The 19,706-nt window shown below is 35.7% G+C and overlaps 3 protein-coding genes across 6 annotated transcripts in view; 2 read left to right on the forward strand and 1 right to left on the reverse strand.

Moving 5' to 3' along the window:
• The window catches only part of LOC123314401 (ATP-binding cassette sub-family F member 3), a 154,975-nt gene that overhangs the window by 15,722 nt on the left and 119,547 nt on the right, over nucleotides 1-19,706 (forward strand). For all 3 annotated transcript variants that reach the window (XM_044899684.1, XM_044899685.1, XM_044899686.1), the window contains exons 4-5: nucleotides 10,476-10,595; nucleotides 10,651-10,745. In XM_044899684.1, the coding sequence (XP_044755619.1) occupies nucleotides 10,476-10,595; nucleotides 10,651-10,745 (215 nt within the window). The remainder of the gene's footprint in view (nucleotides 1-10,475; nucleotides 10,596-10,650; nucleotides 10,746-19,706) is intronic.
• On the forward strand, nucleotides 149-1,180 carry LOC123314407. The gene is made up of 3 exons (XM_044899695.1): nucleotides 149-396; nucleotides 502-687; nucleotides 788-1,180. The coding sequence occupies exons 1-3, from the start codon at nucleotides 190-192 to the stop codon at nucleotides 929-931; spliced, it is 537 nt and encodes a 178-aa protein (XP_044755630.1). The 5' UTR covers nucleotides 149-189; the 3' UTR covers nucleotides 932-1,180.
• On the reverse strand, nucleotides 1,292-2,785 carry LOC123314405 (putative nuclease HARBI1). 2 transcript variants are annotated; one of them, XM_044899690.1, is made up of 5 exons: nucleotides 2,453-2,785; nucleotides 2,196-2,392; nucleotides 1,996-2,143; nucleotides 1,791-1,935; nucleotides 1,292-1,738 (listed from the first exon to the last, which is right to left on the reverse strand). In XM_044899690.1, the coding sequence occupies exons 1-5, from the start codon at nucleotides 2,690-2,692 to the stop codon at nucleotides 1,467-1,469; spliced, it is 1,002 nt and encodes a 333-aa protein (XP_044755625.1). In that variant the 5' UTR covers nucleotides 2,693-2,785; the 3' UTR covers nucleotides 1,292-1,466. The 2 variants fall into 2 exon arrangements, with proteins under 2 accessions (XP_044755625.1, XP_044755624.1); XM_044899689.1 differs by having other exon boundaries at nucleotides 2,196-2,781.

Raw genomic sequence — 19,706 nt, forward strand, 5'->3', positions numbered from 1 at the left:
ATTAAAAATGGTTCAATGGTGCTAAGAAAACTTTGGCTTGGGAAGAATAAGAGCACAATCATTTTAATTATTTCTCGTCACGTGTATTTCTGAGAATTTTTGAATATAACATTCTAAGGTGAGAATAGTGTTAAAATTATTTGTGTACTGTGTAGTGAAGGGTGAACAAGTACGATTTTTGATTTTAAAATGACGACTCCATTACGCACAGGTAAAATAAGCGAGCAGCAGAAAGCGGCTCTTATCGATTATATAACACAAAATGAACAATTGAAGAGTGGCAAATTCACTCAAGATTTCACCTATAAAAAAGCCCAAAATTGCTGGAAGGAACTGGCGATAATACTGAATGCAATTCCTGGTGGTGCTGAAAAAGATTGGCGCCAATGGAGGAAGGTGAGAAGAGAAACACAATGTTTCACATATAGATATTTAGTTGTAGATCAGAGATTCATATGTGTATGAAAGAAATTATTAATTTACATATTCACACTATTCTAGACATGGCATGATTTGCGCACGAAAACAAAATCGAAAAGTGCTGCTATAAAGGCTCACAGAGAGGGCACAGGAGGCGGTGAAGCTTTCAATGAATGTCTTACTGCAACAGAGGAGAAAATTGTGGAATTGATGTGCCCCACTTCCATTGCGGGCCATCAGGATACGTTAGAGTCGGAGGTGGTAAATGTAAGTATATTTGAACATGTGTATACAAATTGTCACAGTATTTTATGAATCTTAATCTATTTGGTGTGTGTTAGCATTATATTTATTTCAAATCATACAGATTTCAGTCGACCCTGGTGTGCCCACAATTTCATCTGGGGATTGCGGCATCAATAGTGAAACAACCATTAGTGTGGAGACGGAAGATAATAGCAGTTTTGACTCAGGTATTCATACTTTCGAAACAATAGTGCTGATTATATAATAAAATTGATCAATTATTATTTCATTTATTTTCATATTTTTCAGTTACCAGAAAAACCAGGAGGGAGAGAAAAAATTTGAGAGCTAGTGTGGAGGCCACCAAAAACCTAATACAGATTGGCCAAGACCAAGCCAACATGCAGCAGTGGTTCTATGAGAAAACTGTTGAAATCATGGAACGGCAGACTAGTATAATGGAACGACAGACAACTGCCATTGAACAGATGTCAGCAGACATGGCAAAAATGGGAACCAGCATCGAACAACTGGTAGCTAGCATCGAAAAAATTGCCGCCTCTGTTGAGAAACATCTCAAATAAAAAAAATAACATTTAAAAATAAAGTTTTTTTACTTCTTTTTCCACTATAAAATTTTATAATAACACTGCCTATCAATTATTGACTCTGAAATAATTTCTAATTAGTTGCTGTTGCAGTCGACGGGCTGCTACTAAATCAGGATTCACCCTACTATTTGAAGTGATATTTTGAGTCCCACCGATACTCAACCCAAAATCAATATCTTCATCGGAATCTTATAACTCTGGCTCTGGAATATTGCTTTCTATACACATATTGTGCAACACAGCACAAGCGTTTATGATTTTTGAAGCTACTCTTGGTTCATAATGTAGAACCCGATGCTTCAGTAAACATCGAAATCTCATTTTCAATAGACCGTTACATCTTTCTATGATGCTCCTAGTGCTCCTATGTTTTTGGTTGTATCTCTCTTCAGCGCTTCCTGGTAAAGGATCATCTTCGAGAGGTGTCAGAAGCCATGGCCTAAGAGGATATCCAGAGTCTCCTAGAACAGACATGGTTACTTCATTTAGAATTCAAATTAAACATCTACATACCTAAGAGATAAAACTGTGTATTCCCGTTCCTATGCAAATTAACAAAAGCTTGATTTATGTTCGAGTTTTGCCAAATGTAAGCATCGTTGGTACTTCCAGGGAACTTCGCATTGATGTTGAGAATTCTCAATCTTGTGTCACATATCTGAAGAAATAATTTTTTTAAACTGTACATCTTTTTTGTAAGTCAGGCATTTAATATTACCAGTTGCACATTTATGGAATGATATCCCTTTCTGTTCACATAAATTCTTTCTGGATAGACCTCATCGTCCACTTTGGGTGGGAATATAGCAACATGGGCGCAATCAATGCACCCAACAACACCAGGAAATCCATGATTTTGGTAGAACCTGTGAAATAATTCGTCAACCTTGGTCATTGCAGTATTTCTTTGGTACTTACTGATTACGTAACTGATTCAACTGATGAATTTGCATCGGAAAATGAATCCATGTATTGAATACTTGTGGTAAATTTAGAACTCCAACCACTTCATTGATAGCTCTACTCACTGAAGATTGACTAACAGCTAAAAATATGTTGGAAGCTGCATCCATTTGGTAACTACCAGTGGCAAAAAAACGTAATGCAATAAGCGTCTGGAAATAAAAAAAAAATATTGTACAAATTACTTGACTAAGCCTTATCGAATATCTTACCTTCAGTTGAGAATCTAGAGCGGAAGATCTCGAAGGTTGGACTATGTGTTCCGATACAATACTTATGAGATTCCTCGCCAAATCCTTTGATAATCGAAACAGCCGTATAAACTGTTTGTCAGACAATAAAAATGGATCATCCCGCTTATGAAATATGCGAGGTGGTCGTTCGGATTGAAATTCTGCCTCCTCTAGAACTTCAATACTGTGTAACAAAGCTATTAAATTCGAAGATGCCATATTAATCCGTTTATCACACTTGAGTCCTCAAAAATGATTAAATCACTTTCAACTTTTTCACAAAATTATTTGTATGTTTGACGGTGCGGAAACGTTTGAATTCCATACGACCGAACTAATCGCCCACTTATAACCACACTCTGCTAGACGTCTGCTTTTAACGCACAGAATATTCGTATACGACAGGGTCGCCCACTCCAGAATAGCTATTTGTGAATTCTGTGCGTTACGCCGTCGCAAGCGTATACGTTGTCGAGTCGCCTGATTCGAGAATTGCCCGCCTGTGGGTGCGGGCGTGGGAGGCGGCGGAACTTGGGAAAAAATGCAAAATTTCAAGTGATTTTATCCCGGCTGAAATTTTTTATATGTAATATTAATGTTAAATAGAAACAAAATAGTGAAGTCAGCCGATAGGCGGAGGGTGGAAAATACGTCAGTCGAGCGCGTGAACTGGGGAAAAAAATTTGAAAATCAAGTGATTTCATCCCGAATGCACCTCCATATATGGAAATATAAAAATGACCGTCAGCTGCGTGTCTAGCGGGGGAAAGACCGTCAGTCAGAGCATTCTCTAAATTCTTCCAAGTTATAAGGTTCACACTGAAGTATGTAGCTGTAGCTGTGAATCCTTCTCCGAAAAAGGTCAAACTGATCGATGCCTTGCTAATTCCTTGGTAACCAATTAAATAATTTCATCGCTGCATAATGGACATTTTTCTCCCTTAAAGTTGAGGAGTGTATGGGATAAAAGTAGGGTTCAGTTCTTCTTGTGTTATTACCATTCTTACAGTCCTCAAAGTAATACTGGTGGTTGTGGAGAAATAGAAGTAGTCTATATATGTAGAGACCATATACTGTCAGAATGTTGTTTTTTCTAAAGTGACCCCGAGACGATTCTCTATGTCCAAATGATGTATAGATTTATTGCACATATGCAATAGGTCATTCATATTTTTATTAATTCGTTATCAACATAATCAACATTCAAATAAATCGGTAGGTACAGGTAAATGTGCTTGGCTCCAAAGGTGGGCGATGTATGCCGTTCGAAAGAAATGTTGGTTCAGTTCAGCCTTAGAGGGCGGGAATAACAATCCGTCATTTTTTTTTCCAAGCTAAGTGGATTGCAATCATCTTGACTGCCGTATGCTCTATTGAATGTTAACTCATGAGCAGTGTTAATATCATCAAATTCTGTAAATTCATATATTCTACAAACATAGCATTCTAAGTATGTGAACAATTGATCGAGGTCACAATTGGGAATTTGTGAAATGTCACTCACTGCTTGGATGTACGTTGGAGACTTCCGGAGAATTTCAAACGTTTTTTTTTCCCTTACGGTAAAATGCTGAGTTGAAATTGCATCCACTGAAGGCATGAAATCCTGGCAATACAGAGCACAAATTTGGACCCAATGATGCGAACAATTTGGTGACATCAATGAATGTCTGATTATTGTCGGTCCAACATGCATCGAGATTTGGACGTTCTTCTCGATGAAATTCATATTTCCCAACATAATGATCAATATATCTGTATCATAACATCGCATTGTTACATGAACATCAGATTTCAAGTGACAGACATGGAAAACCATATTTGTGTCTGTTTCTTCGTGACCTGGACACGTTAACAATGGATCCGATGATCGTTGAATTTTACCTTGTTCAACTTCATGTTTGTGACATTCCATATAGTTTACGAAAAGTGTTTTATTCCCAATCCACGATGCCATGTGATCATTTAACCAATCGTCTATTAAAAATTCAACGAGCGCTTCTTTGAAATAAGTGCGGTGGATGAGGGCGTGGGAGACGGCGGAACTTGGGAAAAAATGCAAAATTTCAAGTGATTTTATCAGGGCTGAAATTTTCTATATGTAATATTGATGTTAATCAGAAACATAATAGTGAAGTCAGCCGATCGGCGGAGGGTGTAAAATACGTCAGTCGAGCACTTGAACTTGGGAAAAAAATTTGAAAGTCAAGTGATTTCATCCCGAATGAAAACACCTCCATATGATTTCTTACATATATGGAAATATAAAAATGACCGTCAGCTGCGTGTCTAGCGGGGGAAAGACCGTCAGTCAGAGCAAAAATGTATGAGCGCGCTCATGCATTTATACGGCGCGCGGAATTTTCAATGATCTGACTGACGAACTTTCCCCTGCTAGACACGCAGCTGACGGTCATTTTTGTATTTCCATATATGTAAGAAATCATATGGAGGTGTTTTCATTCGGGATGAAATCACTTGATTTTTAAATTTTTTCCCCCAGTTCACGCGCTCGACTGACGTATTTTCCACCCTCCGCCTATCGGCTGACTTCACTATTTTGTTTCTATTTAACATTTATATTACATATAAAAAATTTCAGCCGGGATAAAATCACTTGAAATTTTGCATTTTTTCCCAAGTTCCGCCGCCTCCCACGCGCGCACCCACCGCTACTTGACCAGCTGACGGTCAGTTTCGTCATTTGCAATGTGACTACAACATACAGTATTAAATTCAGCCGGGATAAAATTCCTTGAAAAAAAAGGCCCTGCCTCCCGGACTAATAGATCTCCACTGTGACCTGTCTAACGCTAGTTGTTTCCAGTTATGATTGGCATTAATTGATTTCAGGGATTGATGTAGTGTGTACTTAAACCGCTTATACTGGCCAACTGGTTTCTGGGCTCCCTCTGCCATACAGAGCTATTTTGGGGAGTCTTCTGTCTTGCATCCTCAGAATGTGGTCGCTCCATGTGATAAAACCATGTTGATCTGGATAAACTTTATTATACAAAATTATTTCGAACACTTTTGAAAAATTAGATAGGATGGTGACGGGGCGATAATTATCAACCTAAGATGAACTGCCCTCCTCAATTTTGGCTACCTTCCAAACTGCAGGTTTTAGGTAGTTACCGAGAGACAACTGAAACAGATGATGAAGTGGAAAGACCAAAGCTCTAATGCAGTCCTTGACCACGAAGTTGGGCACTTGGTCAGGTCTTCCACGATTCCACGATTGGAAACCATCAGAAGAGAAGAAGAATCTCCTTGAAGCCATACCAAGTACCGGAGTTCATTAGAACTCTGGAATTGGATGGCCAGCTCTAGACAACGTAGCGGCGAAAACAGCTCTGATGTTCGCAATGCAACGCATCCTCCCTTAAAATCTACAATCCAGATATACCTGGATATCCGTCAGACATCAACGGACGTCTCTAAGACATCCTCTTATAACCTCGGACATTCCTAATTTTGTACTCCAGATATTCCCAGCGCTTTACCTTTCGTCGCTCATAGAAGGACAGCAGAGTCTTCAACTGTTTCGGTTAGCCTGAAGCTAAGAATACCTCAGCCAGGTATTTATACTAATTAAGAGGATAATCATTAAGCGGCATTAACCACGAACTGCAAAAATCCACTAAAATCCCTACTAATCCAAGTTATATTGTTGAACCTAGATGCAAGACTTCTTTTACCCTACATTGATTGAACGCCCCACAATGGACTTTCGTCATATTATAGATGCAAGAAGTTTAAATAAGGCAGCTCCTTTCCGAAAATTCTTTTGGGACTCGATAATGGGTTAACCAGCCCTACTCAGTATAAAAAAGTGAAGAAATGGTGAATGATGTTCTCCCGCAGCAGTGCAGTAAACCGATATTATAAAAAGTGAAATGGTGAAGGGAAATCGGAAAACAAAAGGTAGAAAAAAAGAATGTTCCAACTCGAGCGTGAGGTGTCTTTCCGCACTTGTTACGAAAATACCTATTTCGCGACTGCGGTGTCATATTCTACAACATATTGCTCATCTTCGATATGTATTCGAGACGAAATCTAAGAATAATGCTTTTCCTGACAACATTTTATGGAATTTGTTTATGTAGACATCAGTGAAAAAAGAGAAAATCTACACTTTTCGGAAGCTATCAATTGACATAATTGATAAGGTCGTATTAGTTTTTCGTTTTGCGACCTGTTGGAAATAACGTTGGTTTAGGATAAATTCTTCTTCAAAGAAACGCACTTTGTGAAACAATCTGTATATTGATTCAATCGATTTAACGAAGGTCGATCTATACTCTCAATGAATATCAAACCAGCCCACGTACCACAAGCTCACGACAAGCGCACGACTCGACAATAATCCCGTTTTTCCCCTTTTTTCCTGCCCTATCTTTAACCCTTAATAACCTGAGTTATGATCACTATTCTAATTGAATAAATATTCTTTATAGAGTGTACAAGACAAAAACAACTCAATTTCTGTTTGAAAATTGTATAGTTTTTGTTTGAGAAAAATGGTGTTACATATATGTAACGCTAATAGCTACAGTTACTGAGAAATAAAATAGATTTGCCAGTGAAATTTGCGTTACATATGTGTAACACTAGGTTATTATGGGTTAAGTCGAATAGTTGAAAATTTCTACCAAAGATAATCAGTATTCTCTGTATGAGCATCTTTTTAACACCAAAACTGTCGGGTGTAATAAGATTGCCGACAACGCCTCATCGAATTCGACATCGATAAGTTGTCGATAGATTGTAGATCGATCGTGGTACCACTGCAGAACTGACTAAGACGGAGAGAAATATCTTATTCCTAAAGATGCTTATATACAGTATATAGGTGGCAATAGCAAAGTACATAATATGGTTTTCACAGTCGAAAACTGCTGGGGAATGTCATTCAACACTTTGACCGCCAGCACTAATATTGTCGACTAATAAACCAATCGCATTCGACATATTTATTGTTGGCGAGAATTCTGAATGAGTAAGGGATTTGGTTTTGCTTGACTCTGGTGAATGAATTTATCTCAACACAGCCTTATTAGGATCGCTTGCCACTCGCTGGAATTCACTACTTGATTATAATACTCCCTACGCATGTGACTTTTGAATATTCCAACATTCAATACCCACTGAATTCAGTAAACAATTCAGCATGGTTGCAAAGACTCCTATTTGTTTTATTGTCAATATTTTCATCGATTGAAATTATTTCTAATATTGAATCGATGTGGCCGATACTTGATGAAAATTCTTAATTGAACTCAAAACAGATTATACTATTTTCACAAAATGAGTTTTTAAACGCTAAACGTGTTTCGTTATCACAATAGCATCTTCAGGTGGGTGAAAGTAAACTAATATATTTGGTACAGTACAATCCCGATTTTACGAATCGCGATTTTCCGAAATCCGGTTTATTCGAAACAAACTATTTAAAAACAAAAATCCCGATTAACCGAGAAAATTCGCATTATACGAAAAGCGTCTGGGATTCAGGGATTCACCTATACTGCTAGCTGGTTCCCCTCGGGGTTTCACGGCAATACGAAATTCTAAAATTAGAATTGTTTTGGTTGGCCGACAACGTGTTGTAAGTACGTCTGTTATTATCGTATACAGATTAGGCTTATTTTCAAATATTTTAAATATTGGGGGGGGGGTGGTCTAGAGCACCAATAGCCCCCCCCCCCGAGCCTGACCTTTAGATTTCAAAGTTTTTTATTTTTTCCCTTTTTTTAACATTCGAATTTTATATATTTTTCTGTTCATTTTATTCATGTTAGCGACTAGACTGACGAAAATACTACTAGTTGAACACAAATATTCAAAATAAATTCAGTAATAGGGAGTTATTTATAATAGGTCAATTTGGTCGTTAAGTTGAGTAAATCCGGCGTCACCTTACATTTATTGATTTCCAAACTTTCTAAGGGCCGGTTGTTCATTCGTGGTTTAACTAATTGATTATCTAACCAATTGTTAACTGTAACTATGGTTTGAGATGGGTTATGGGTTGTTCATAGAAAATAACCATGGATTTCAAAACTGTTAGTTAACTAGTCGATTCATAAATTTGTTTGTTTTTATGGGCCACATTAGTGTTCTTTGTTGGCCACACTGATTTTGAAATATGAATTTTGACAAGTTTGAAAGGAAGAAAACCATTACTATAGTTATTTCTATGACCACTCTCCAACAGATTCAAAATTTAAAATTTGAAAATCCTTTTCGTGTTGAGATAGTTTGTATGAGTGATGGCGATAAATTATGATTAGAAAGATGGAGACGTAAAAAAGTAAGAGATGTGCGAATTTCATGCAGGGAGAAGTCTGAATATTAGTATCTCTTGCCGCACAACTTCTGGAAGCGGGCTCTTTAATTTATTTGCTAAGTTTTGAGGAATTTCAGTTAAAGCTACAATGGCTTCACATCTTTTCACATTCACTCGCAAGCCTAATGCCAATATTGGGAATCCACGCTTCCAAACACCAAAATAATCTTTCAATTGGATTTCTGTTCCTTTTTTGTGATTCATTGAAGAGATGCTCAGGCCTGCTCCTCTGCTGGCCCAATGGATTAATAAGAAACTTTGTTATGGCATAACCACTATCACCAACCAAGAAGAACATACTCTACATTTTCAAATGAAGCGCACAATGAAGATTGTTTGAATATTGTAGAATCATGGCTAGAACCAGGCCAACGACAGACAATATTCAAAAGATTCAATGATGAATCACGAACTGCCTGGACGTTTAATGAGAAATATCCTTTTCTGTTCCTAAATATTTCAGCATCCTCTCCTGACACAAGAAACAACACAAATAAGATTCTTTAATTTCGTTCTGTCAAAACATTGACGTTATAAACAAGATATTAATCAGACGTTCATTTTCGACTGGTTTACTTAAACCAAAGGAAACTAGTGGTTTACGCCTATCCTATGAATGAACAACAGCTTGACAGTTCGTAATCACTGGATTAAGCAAAACGCTAGTTAAGTCGAGTTAACCAGCTATTGAACAACCGGCCCTAAAAGATTCAGTTTCTGAATTTTAGTTTTTATAATTTCGAAGTCTTCGTTGAAGTTGTGTTTTGCATTCAACAGATGCCCTGCAAACGTAGAAATTCCAGTGCCTTGATGAAACAATTTAGGTGTTCTAATAAGAATATTAAAACACAGAACATCAGAAAAGAATTTCTGAAATTTTCTACCAGTACAATCAGTACAAGTAAGTTTATAAACTCCACATTTATCCCCCTTATTCGTTTGATCGTTATTCTTTATGTATTTACCTAGTTACGAAAGCTAATTTGATACCTTCCGATTTCAAAAAGTTTTATAGTTTTTCATAACTCTTTCCTAAATAGGATATCATTTTATATTCATGATTAGTTTCTACTTGAAAAGGGTAAACTTTTTTTATTGCTGAATAACTTTTCCGCATTATAACCGTTACTCACCGCGATTTATTTTATTATGTTTAGTGAAATTAATTTTTGTAAGAGGAAAATTTACTAATCTATGAATCATACTACATATTATACGCCGCGCCGCTTTCTGTGAATACGGATATGTTGATTTCTCATGAATTGTTATATCCGCATATGAAGGTTTATGAAAAATCGTGAAGTCGTGATTTTACTAATTGTCAAATCCAAAAAATTGATTGTATTATTTAATACTATTTCCATCGTGAATTGATTGCAAGGATATATTGCATTGATGAAATCAAAGAATTTATTCAACTGACGATCAGTTTCGACGAAACACGTATCTATGACAGTCAATGAAATTTGTAATCAAAGGAGATTTATGAATTTGTTCCTTTGATTAAAAGGATCTCTATTGTGATAGTGAAACACGCGTTGCGGTGTGAAAACTCATTTTGTGAAAATTGTATAATCTGTTCTATGTTGAAATTATTCTATTGCAAATACATTCTTGTTGAAAACGAACTGATACTATTTTTTTTTTCAGAAAGTTGATGCGAAAAAATTAGAGAAAGCGCAAGCCAAATTACAGGAAAAGCAAGAAAAAAGATCGAAAGATGTCAAAGCCGTTGCTGCTCCTATATTAGAAACCGCTACTGCTTCTCAGGTAGACATTCTAACTTTTTCTATGAAGCGTACATAACAGTATATTTTTCTTCAAGGTAACGAGCAAAAAAGAAAGTAAACTCGAAGCCAAAGGAATGAATAAAATACAAGATATTCGAATCGAAAATTTTGACATAGCATATGGAGACAAGTGAGTTAAAAATGTTTGGATTTATTATTTACATTATTGGAAGGTAAACGCATTGAGCATCATCCTTGTCTTTTCGGGGGTAATGCCACGAGTGCCGGCAGTACTATCGATAAATAGTTCTCTCAGAAATCAACGAGATCAAACTGTCACTAGTCCGCAGGACGAGTGATGTAACGTAACCTCACAGCAATTTGATCGAGTCCAAGCATTCTGCAGGAATTTATACAGGACGAGTCTTTGACTCTAACAAATATTTCAACAGATACTTGATTCGTGGATATCAGCAAAATCGTTCGTTCGCACCAAAGCTACGCTACTGCTACGCGATCGCTAAGCTATCTATATTTGAATTTTGAAAGAAAATACATTGTTGTCAAAAATGTTTTTGAAGAATTGTTTTTGAGAAATTGATATCACACTTTGCCGAATTGACCATTGAAATCTCAATTGCTATCTGAACTATCGAACTGCAATTCAACATGCACATCTCAATTCGAAAACTATGTGCAGTTTCAAGATTTGGGTCGAATCGATCCAACAGTTTTTGAGAAATTGATATCACACTTTGCCGAATTGACCCCTGAAATCTCAATTCCTATCTGAACTATCGAACTGAAATACAACATGTGCATTTCAATTCGAAAACTGTGTACAATTCCGCGATTTGGGTCGAATTGATCAAACAGTTCCTTAGGAATTGATATCACACTTTGCCGAATTGACCATTGAAATCGCAATTGCTATCTGAATTATCGAACTGAAATTCAACATGTGCATCTCAATTCGAAAACTATCTGCAGTTTCAAGATTTGGGTCGAATTGATGCAACAGTTTTTGAGAAATTGATATCATACTTTGCCAAATCGACTGCTGAAATCTCAATTCCTATCTGAACTACCGAACTGAAATTCAACATGTGCATTTCAATTCGAAAACTATGTGTAGTTTCAAGATTTGGGTCGAATTGATCCAACAGTTTTTGAGAAATGGATATCATACTTTGTCAAATCGAACGCTGAAATCTCAATTCCTATCTGAACTGAAATTCAACATGTGCATTTCAATTCGAAAACTATGTGTAGTTTCAAGATTTGGGTCGAATTGATCCAACAGTTTTTGAGAAATTGATATCACACTTTGCCGAATCGACCACTGAAATCTCAATTCCTATCTGACCTATCAAACTGAAATACAACATGTGCATTTCAATTCGAAAACTGTGTGCAGTTTCAAGATTTGGGTCGAATCGATCCAACAGTTTTTGAGAAATTGATATCACACTTTGCCGAATTGACCCCTGAAATCTCAATTCCTATCTGACCTATCGAACTGAAATACAACATGTGCATTTCAATTCGAAAACTGTGTACAATTCCGAGATTTGGGTCGAATTGATCAAACAGTTCCTTAGGAATTGATATCACACTTTGCCGAATTGACCATTGAAATCGCAATTGCTATCTGAACTATCGAACTGAAATTCAACATGTGCATCTCAATTCGAGAACTATCTGCAGTTTCAAGATTTGGGTCGAATTGATCCAACAGTTTTCGAGGAATTGATATCACACTTTGCCGAATTGACCACTGAAATCTCAATTCCTATCTGAACTATCGAACTGAAATTCAACATGTTTATCCCAATTCGAAAACTATCTGTAGTTTCAAGATTTGGGTCGAATTGATCCAACAGTTTTTGTGAAATTGATATCATACTTTGCCAAATCGACCGCTGAAATCTCAATTCCTATCTGAACTACCGAACTGAAATTCAACATGTGCATTTCAATTCGAAAACTGTGTAGTTTCAAGATTTGGGTCGAATTGATCCAACAGTTTTTGAGAAATTGATATCATACTTTGTCAAATCGAACGCTGAAATCTCAATTCCTATCTGAACTGAAATTCAACATGTGCATTTCAATTCGAAAACTATGTGTAGTTTCAAGATTTGGGTCGAATTGATCCAACAGTTTTTGAGAAATTGATATCACACTTTGCCGAATTGACCACTGAAATCTCAATTCCTATCTGAACTATCGAACTGAAATTCAACATGCACATCTCAATTCGAAAACTATGTGCAGTTTCAAGATTTGGGTCGAATCGATCCAACAGTTTTTGAGAAATTGATATCACACTTTGCCGAATTGACCCCTGAAATCTCAATTCCTATCTGACCTATCAAACTGAAATACAACATGTGCATTTCAATTCGAAAACTGTGTACAATTCCGAGATTTGGGTCGAATTGATCAAACAGTTCCTTAGGAATTGATATCACACTTTGCCGAATTGACCATTGAAATCGCAATTGCTATCTGAACTATCGAACTGAAATTCAACATGTGCATCTCAATTCGAAAACTATCTGCAGTTTCAAGATTTGGGTCGAATTGATCCAACAGTTTTTGAGAAATTGATATCATACTTTGCCAAATCGACCGCTGAAATCTCAATTCCTATCTGAACTATCGAACTGAAATTCAACATGTGCATCTCAATTCGAAAACTATCTGCAGTTTCAAGATTTGGGTCGAATTGATCCAACAGTTTTTGAGAAATTGATATCATACTTTGCCAAATCGACCGCTGAAATCTCAATTCCTATCTGAACTACCGAACTGAAATTCAACATGTGCATTTCAATTCGAAAACTGTGTAGTTTCAAGATTTGGGTCGAATTGATCCAACAGTTTTTGAGAAATTGATATCATACTTTGTCAAATCGAACGCTGAAATCTCAATTCCTATCTGAACTGAAATTCAACATGAGCATTTCAATTCGAAAACTATCTGCAGTTTCAAGATTTGGGTCGAATTGATCCAACAGTTTTTGAGAAATTGATATCATACTTTGCCAAATCGACCGCTGAAATCTCAATTCCTATCTGAACTATCGAACTGAAATTCAACATGTGCATCTCAATTCGAAAACTATCTGCAGTTTCAAGATTTGGGTCGAATTGATCCAACAGTTTTTGAGAAATTGATATCATACTTTGCCAAATCGACCGCTGAAATCTCAATTCCTATCTGAACTACCGAACTGAAATTCAACATGTGCATTTCAATTCGAAAACTGTGTAGTTTCAAGATTTGGGTCGAATTGATCCAACAGTTTTTGAGAAATTGATATCACACTTTGCCGAATTGACCACTGAAATCTCAATTCCTATCTGAACTATCGAAATTCAACATATGCACCTCAATTCGAAAACTATGTGCAGTTTCAAGATTTGGGTCCAATTGATCCAACAGTTTTTGAGAAATTGATATCACACTTTGCCGAAACTATGTTCATTCAAAGACCACAAAGTGGTCTTTATACAATGACTATGTGCAGTTTCAAGATTTGGGTGGAATTGATCCAACAGTTTTTGAGAAATTGATATCACACTATGCCGAATTGACCATTGAAATCTCAATTGCTATCTGAACTATCGAACTGAAATTCAACATGTGCATCTCAATTCGAAAACTATCTTCAGTTTCAAGATTTGATCCAATAGTTCCATAGGAATTGAAATGATACTATGTCGAATCGACCACTGAAATCTCAATTCCTATCAGAACTATCGAACTGAAATTCAACATGTGCATCTCAATTCGAAAACTATGTGCAGTTTCAAGATTTGGTTCGAATTGATCCAACAGTTTTTAGGAATTGATATCACACTTTGCCGAATTGACCACTGAAATCTCAATTCCTATCTAAACTATCGAACTGAAATTCAACATGTGCATCTCAATTCGAAAACTATGTGCTGTTTCAAGATTTGGTTCGAATTGATCCAACAGTTTTTGAGGAATTGATATCACACTTTGCCGAATAGACCACTGAAATCTCAATTCCTATCTGAACTATCGAACTGAAATTCAACATGTGCATCTCAATCCGAAAACTATGTGCAGTTTCAAGATTTGGTTCGAATTGATCCAGCAGTTTTCGAGGAATTGATATCACACTTTGCCGAATTGACCACTGAAATCTCAATTTCTATCTGAACTATCGAACTGAAATTCAACATGTGCATCTCAATTCGAAAACTGAGTACAGTTTCGGGATTTGGGCCGAATTGATACAATAGTTCCTTGGGAATTGAAATGATATTTTGTCGAATCGACCACTGAAATCTCAATTCCTATCAGAACTATCGAACTGAAATTCAACATGTGCATCTCAATTCGAAAACTACAGTCCCTGGCCAGTTTATTAGACGCACTGAGGATTTTTTTTATATTTACTGGTATTGCTCGAGGAAAAAGCAGAATATTTGAATTTCATTTCCACAGAATGTTAGTTTCATCTACGACTCTCATTAAATTGTTCTATTTGGCATTTATTTTTGATGTTGTAGTATTAGTACTTAAGTATGAATCAGTACTATGTCTTCCAGTGGACGTCTTGCATTCTGCAGGTTCGGACGTTATTTCGACAATCCACATATGAAATCATTATCTTCGAATGCAGCAAACCGAACAACTCTGCATTGAGAGTATGAAGCTCTCATAGCTACACAGGGTGGCTCAGCAAAATATTAGAATTTCATGTTTAATCATCAATAAATCGATATTTTTTATTGAATATGATATATTATATGTGAAAACCATTTACAGATGAAGTATATGTAACATATACATTCAATTTGATTATTCCATATTGAGATTTTGCATCGAATCAATGCGTCTAATAATATGGCCAGGGACTGTATGTGCTGTTTCAAGATTTGGTTCGAATTGATCCAACAGTTTTCGAGGAATTGATATCACACTTTGCCGAATTGACCACTGAAATCTCAATTCCTATCTGAACTATCGAACTGAAATTCAACATCTGCATCTCAATCCGAAAACTATGTGCAGTTTCAAGATTTGGTTCGAATTGATCCAGCAGTTTTCGAGGCATTGATATCACACTAGGCCGAATTGACCACTGAAATCTCAATTCCTATCTGAACAATCGAACTGAAATTCTACATGTGCATCTCAATTCGAAAACTGTGTAAAATTTCAAGATTTGGTTCGAATTGATCCAACAGTTTTTGAGGAATTGATATCACACTTTGCCGAATAGACCACTAAAATCTCAATTCCTATCAGAACTATCGAACTGAAATTCAACATGTGCATCTCATTTCGAATACTATGTGCAGTTTCAAGATTTGGTTCGAATTGATCCAACAGTTTTCGAGGAATTGATATCACACCTTGCCGAATTGACCACTGAAATCTCAATTCCTATCTGATATATCAAACTGAAATTCAACATGTGCATCTCAATTCGAAAATTATGTGCAGTTTCAAGATTTGGTTCGAATTGATCCAATAGTTCCTTAGGAATTGAAATGATATTTTGTCGAATCGACTACTGAAATCTCCATTCCTATCAGAAATATATATATATATATATATATATATATATATATATATATATATATATATATACAGGGTGTGGCGTAATGAATGGATAATATTGAGCCTGGGGGTAGAGGACTCTATTGCGGTCCAGAAAAATATATTTTACAATAATAAGGATAAATTCAGATGCATACCACCCGACGATATGAATATCGAAAAGTGTTACGATCTGAATTGAGCTAGCCGATTTGCCATCGTCAAGGCCCCAAATGGAGTACGTTCCACCGAAGACTGTGGGTAAATAATACCCACTAGAACATAACAACATTGAATAAAGTTCCATCAATTCCAAACGTTCTCCACCGTGGAAAAATGCTATGTTGCTCTGATGAGGCCAAATGAGGCCGAAACCATGGTCAGCATCTGCTTTTCTTCGATGGAACGTACTCCATTTGGGGCCTTGACGATGGCAAATCGGCTAGCTCAATTCAGATCGTAACACTTTTCGATATTCATATCGTCGGGTGGTATGCATCTAAATTTATTATTATTATTATTCATTGCCTCCTCGTTTAGGCGTGATCATTCTTGATTAATATATTTTACGTTTAGTGAAAGTGCCTTAGTTTTCGAGATATTGGAGATTTTCGAAAATTCAAGAGAATTACACCCTTCGCCACTCGTTTTGCAGGCAAGACTTCAAATGAAGGAATTTTTTCAAACTGTTTTTTGGATATATATATTTATATTCTTTTGATTTAGAGCATTACAATCTTGAACAGCAAACAATAATTTTAGCATGTGTATGAGATACAGTTTTAGCAGAGGTAAGCGTAACGGGGATAGTATTTCTGGATAGATGATCTATCGAATGTAATTCATTATTTTTCAGGCGCATGAATAGTTCTTCATAAAAAAAAATCTAGCTCAACTTTTCCGTTTTGCTAATTTTTTTTCGTAAGTTCAACCTAGCGCGGTGTAAAAAATAATATGGTTACCTGAGAGCCAATGCAAGAAAAAACATGCCAGTTTCATTGAGATTCCGAAATGGTATAACTCTCTGTATTCTCAGCATTTAATACAAAATAAATTCCTATTGTAATCAGTTGAGGCCCAGTTTAATGTAAACAGTGTTTCTAAAATTTTTATCAGCTAAAATGAGAAATGCAAGCAGAATGAAGCAATCGTCTATAAGAAGGTATAGAGCGTTTACTGAAGCTCATGGTGGCCTCTTAGAGAATCTTTTGTGAAATTTAATTCAATGAAACGATACTCATTTCAGAATTGTTGATATCAATACAATAAAGCTATGATTCATTAGAAAGTGTAGACTATAGAGCATGTATCAGAATTCATGGTGGCATCATTTGTGATTTGTGAAACTTTATTCAATGAAACGATATTGTTATTTTTTCTCGTTTTCTTTTATTATTGAACCCCAACGTTGTGAAATCAATATTTTCAAGTTGATTTCAAGTTATGCATTGAATTTCAGCATTTTTGTAACAAGGGTCTTGACTCAATTAATGTAATAAAAATTACCTAATTTTCAACTTTTTTTCTTAATTACAAAAGTGCTAAAATTCATTCCGTTACTTGAAATTCGCTTAACAACTATCAACTTTATAACTATAGGGCTTAATAATGAAAGAATACGAGAGAAAAAAACCAATTTTAAAATATTGTTTAATTGAATCGAGTTTCACAAAAAGTATTCGAAGTGTGCATCAGGAGCTGTACTAGATGCTCTACAACTTCATATGAATAATTGCTTTATTCTGCTTGCAGGTCTCATTTCAGTTGCTAAAAATAAAAGAAAAAGGCTTACGTCAAACTCTGCCTTGACTCATTGTAATATAAATTTATTTTGAATTTAATGCTGAAAATGGAGTGAGTTATACCATTTCAGAATCTCAGTGAAACAGGCATGTTTTCTCTTGCTTTGGCACTCAGGTAAACTTATTATTTTTCACACCACGCTGGGTTGAACTTAGGAAAAAAAATAAGCAAAACGGAAAATTTGAGTTAATTCTTTTATTTATGAAAAACTATTCATGCGCCTCAAAAATAATAATTTACATTCGAAAGCGCATCTATCCAGGAATACTATCCAAAAAAAAGTTTGAACAAATTCCTTCATTTGGAGTCTTGCCTGCAAAAAGAGTGGCGAAGGGTGTGATTTTCTTGAATTTTCGAAAATCTCGAATATCTCGAAAACCAAGGCACTTCTACTAAACGTAAGATATATTTTTCTGAACCGCCATAGAGTCCTCTATCTGCAGGCTCCATATTATTCATTCATTACGCCACACCCTGTATATATATATATATATATATATATATATATATATATATATATATATATATTGATTTAAATTAAGGGTGTTTCGACTATTTTTCAGGGCAAAATTCCAATGAGAGTCAAATTATATTAAAGCTCTATATTTCGTCAACTATCGTTGACTTCTTCAGGAGCAACTGGAAAATACAAAGATCTCATAACAAAAGTTCAAATTCTCTTAGGCTAAAACTTACAATACCATGACAATAAATATGGTAGCTTCAGAAAAAACAAGACCATGTAGAGGGTAATCAAAAAAGTACGTCAATTTCAGTTGAATTATTCAGGAAAAAATTGGTTTTACAAATGACAGATTTCAGAAAATTCTATAAATTGGCATGGACAAACAAATGTGCCATGATGTTCACAGAAGGGCAAAAAAAAATTTAGAAAATCTTTTCTTATTTTATACAATTTGGATTAGAAATGTCTCTTATTTATAAGTACCTGCAAATAAGGTTACAAATTAGGAGATATTAGGAGAATACCTATTTTTTTTATCACAGGTCAGTAAGAAACTATAGATGTTACTAAGATTATTCGTATCCGTTTTCTTATTCATCGTTGAATTTTTATTTTCATTTATATATATATATATATATATATATATATATATATATATATATATTTATCCAACATACTATGTTGCGTCCATACATTGTCTTTGGGCCATACACTATTGCGTCCTGAATAATACTGCGTCCGTATACCGGACGCAACATTGTTTTTCAAAGTTTTCTCTGGTATTTCGAGGGATTCAACGACAGGGGTGGTCGCAAATCGTGAAGGACGTCGAGAGCTATCTTTGGAACAACTATAGATTTCATTCATCCTTTGATAAAAGAGTTATTCCATGTTGAAAAACATATCTCCAGACGCAGTAAAGTGCGTCTCATGAAACCTAAAGTATATTTTTAGTTCACGCAAATTCCGCTTCGGGGGCGCTTCAAATGATGAAAACTGATATACAGTCAATATACGTCTTTCACACGACGCATAATGTTGCGTCCTAAATCTGGCAACTGTGTATACAAGTAAACCAAGTTGTATTTGCACAACTGAAATGATTTAGCTTCCTAGGCTCCAAGGTCATCCCGAAAGTCTGTTAGGTGAAGAATTGGATTCTGTCTCTAGAGCAATAGCAGGTCCGATTGAAGTGCCCTTATGGTGTTCTTTGGACTGATATTGTCATTATTATTTTTTCGAATGAAAAAAAATTATAACTCACGTGAATTTTATTCCACTTCAATTAAAAATCA

The sequence above is a fragment of the Coccinella septempunctata genome, chromosome 5, assembly GCF_907165205.1.
Source record: "Coccinella septempunctata chromosome 5, icCocSept1.1, whole genome shotgun sequence".
Taxonomy (NCBI): Eukaryota; Metazoa; Arthropoda; class Insecta; order Coleoptera; family Coccinellidae; genus Coccinella; species Coccinella septempunctata.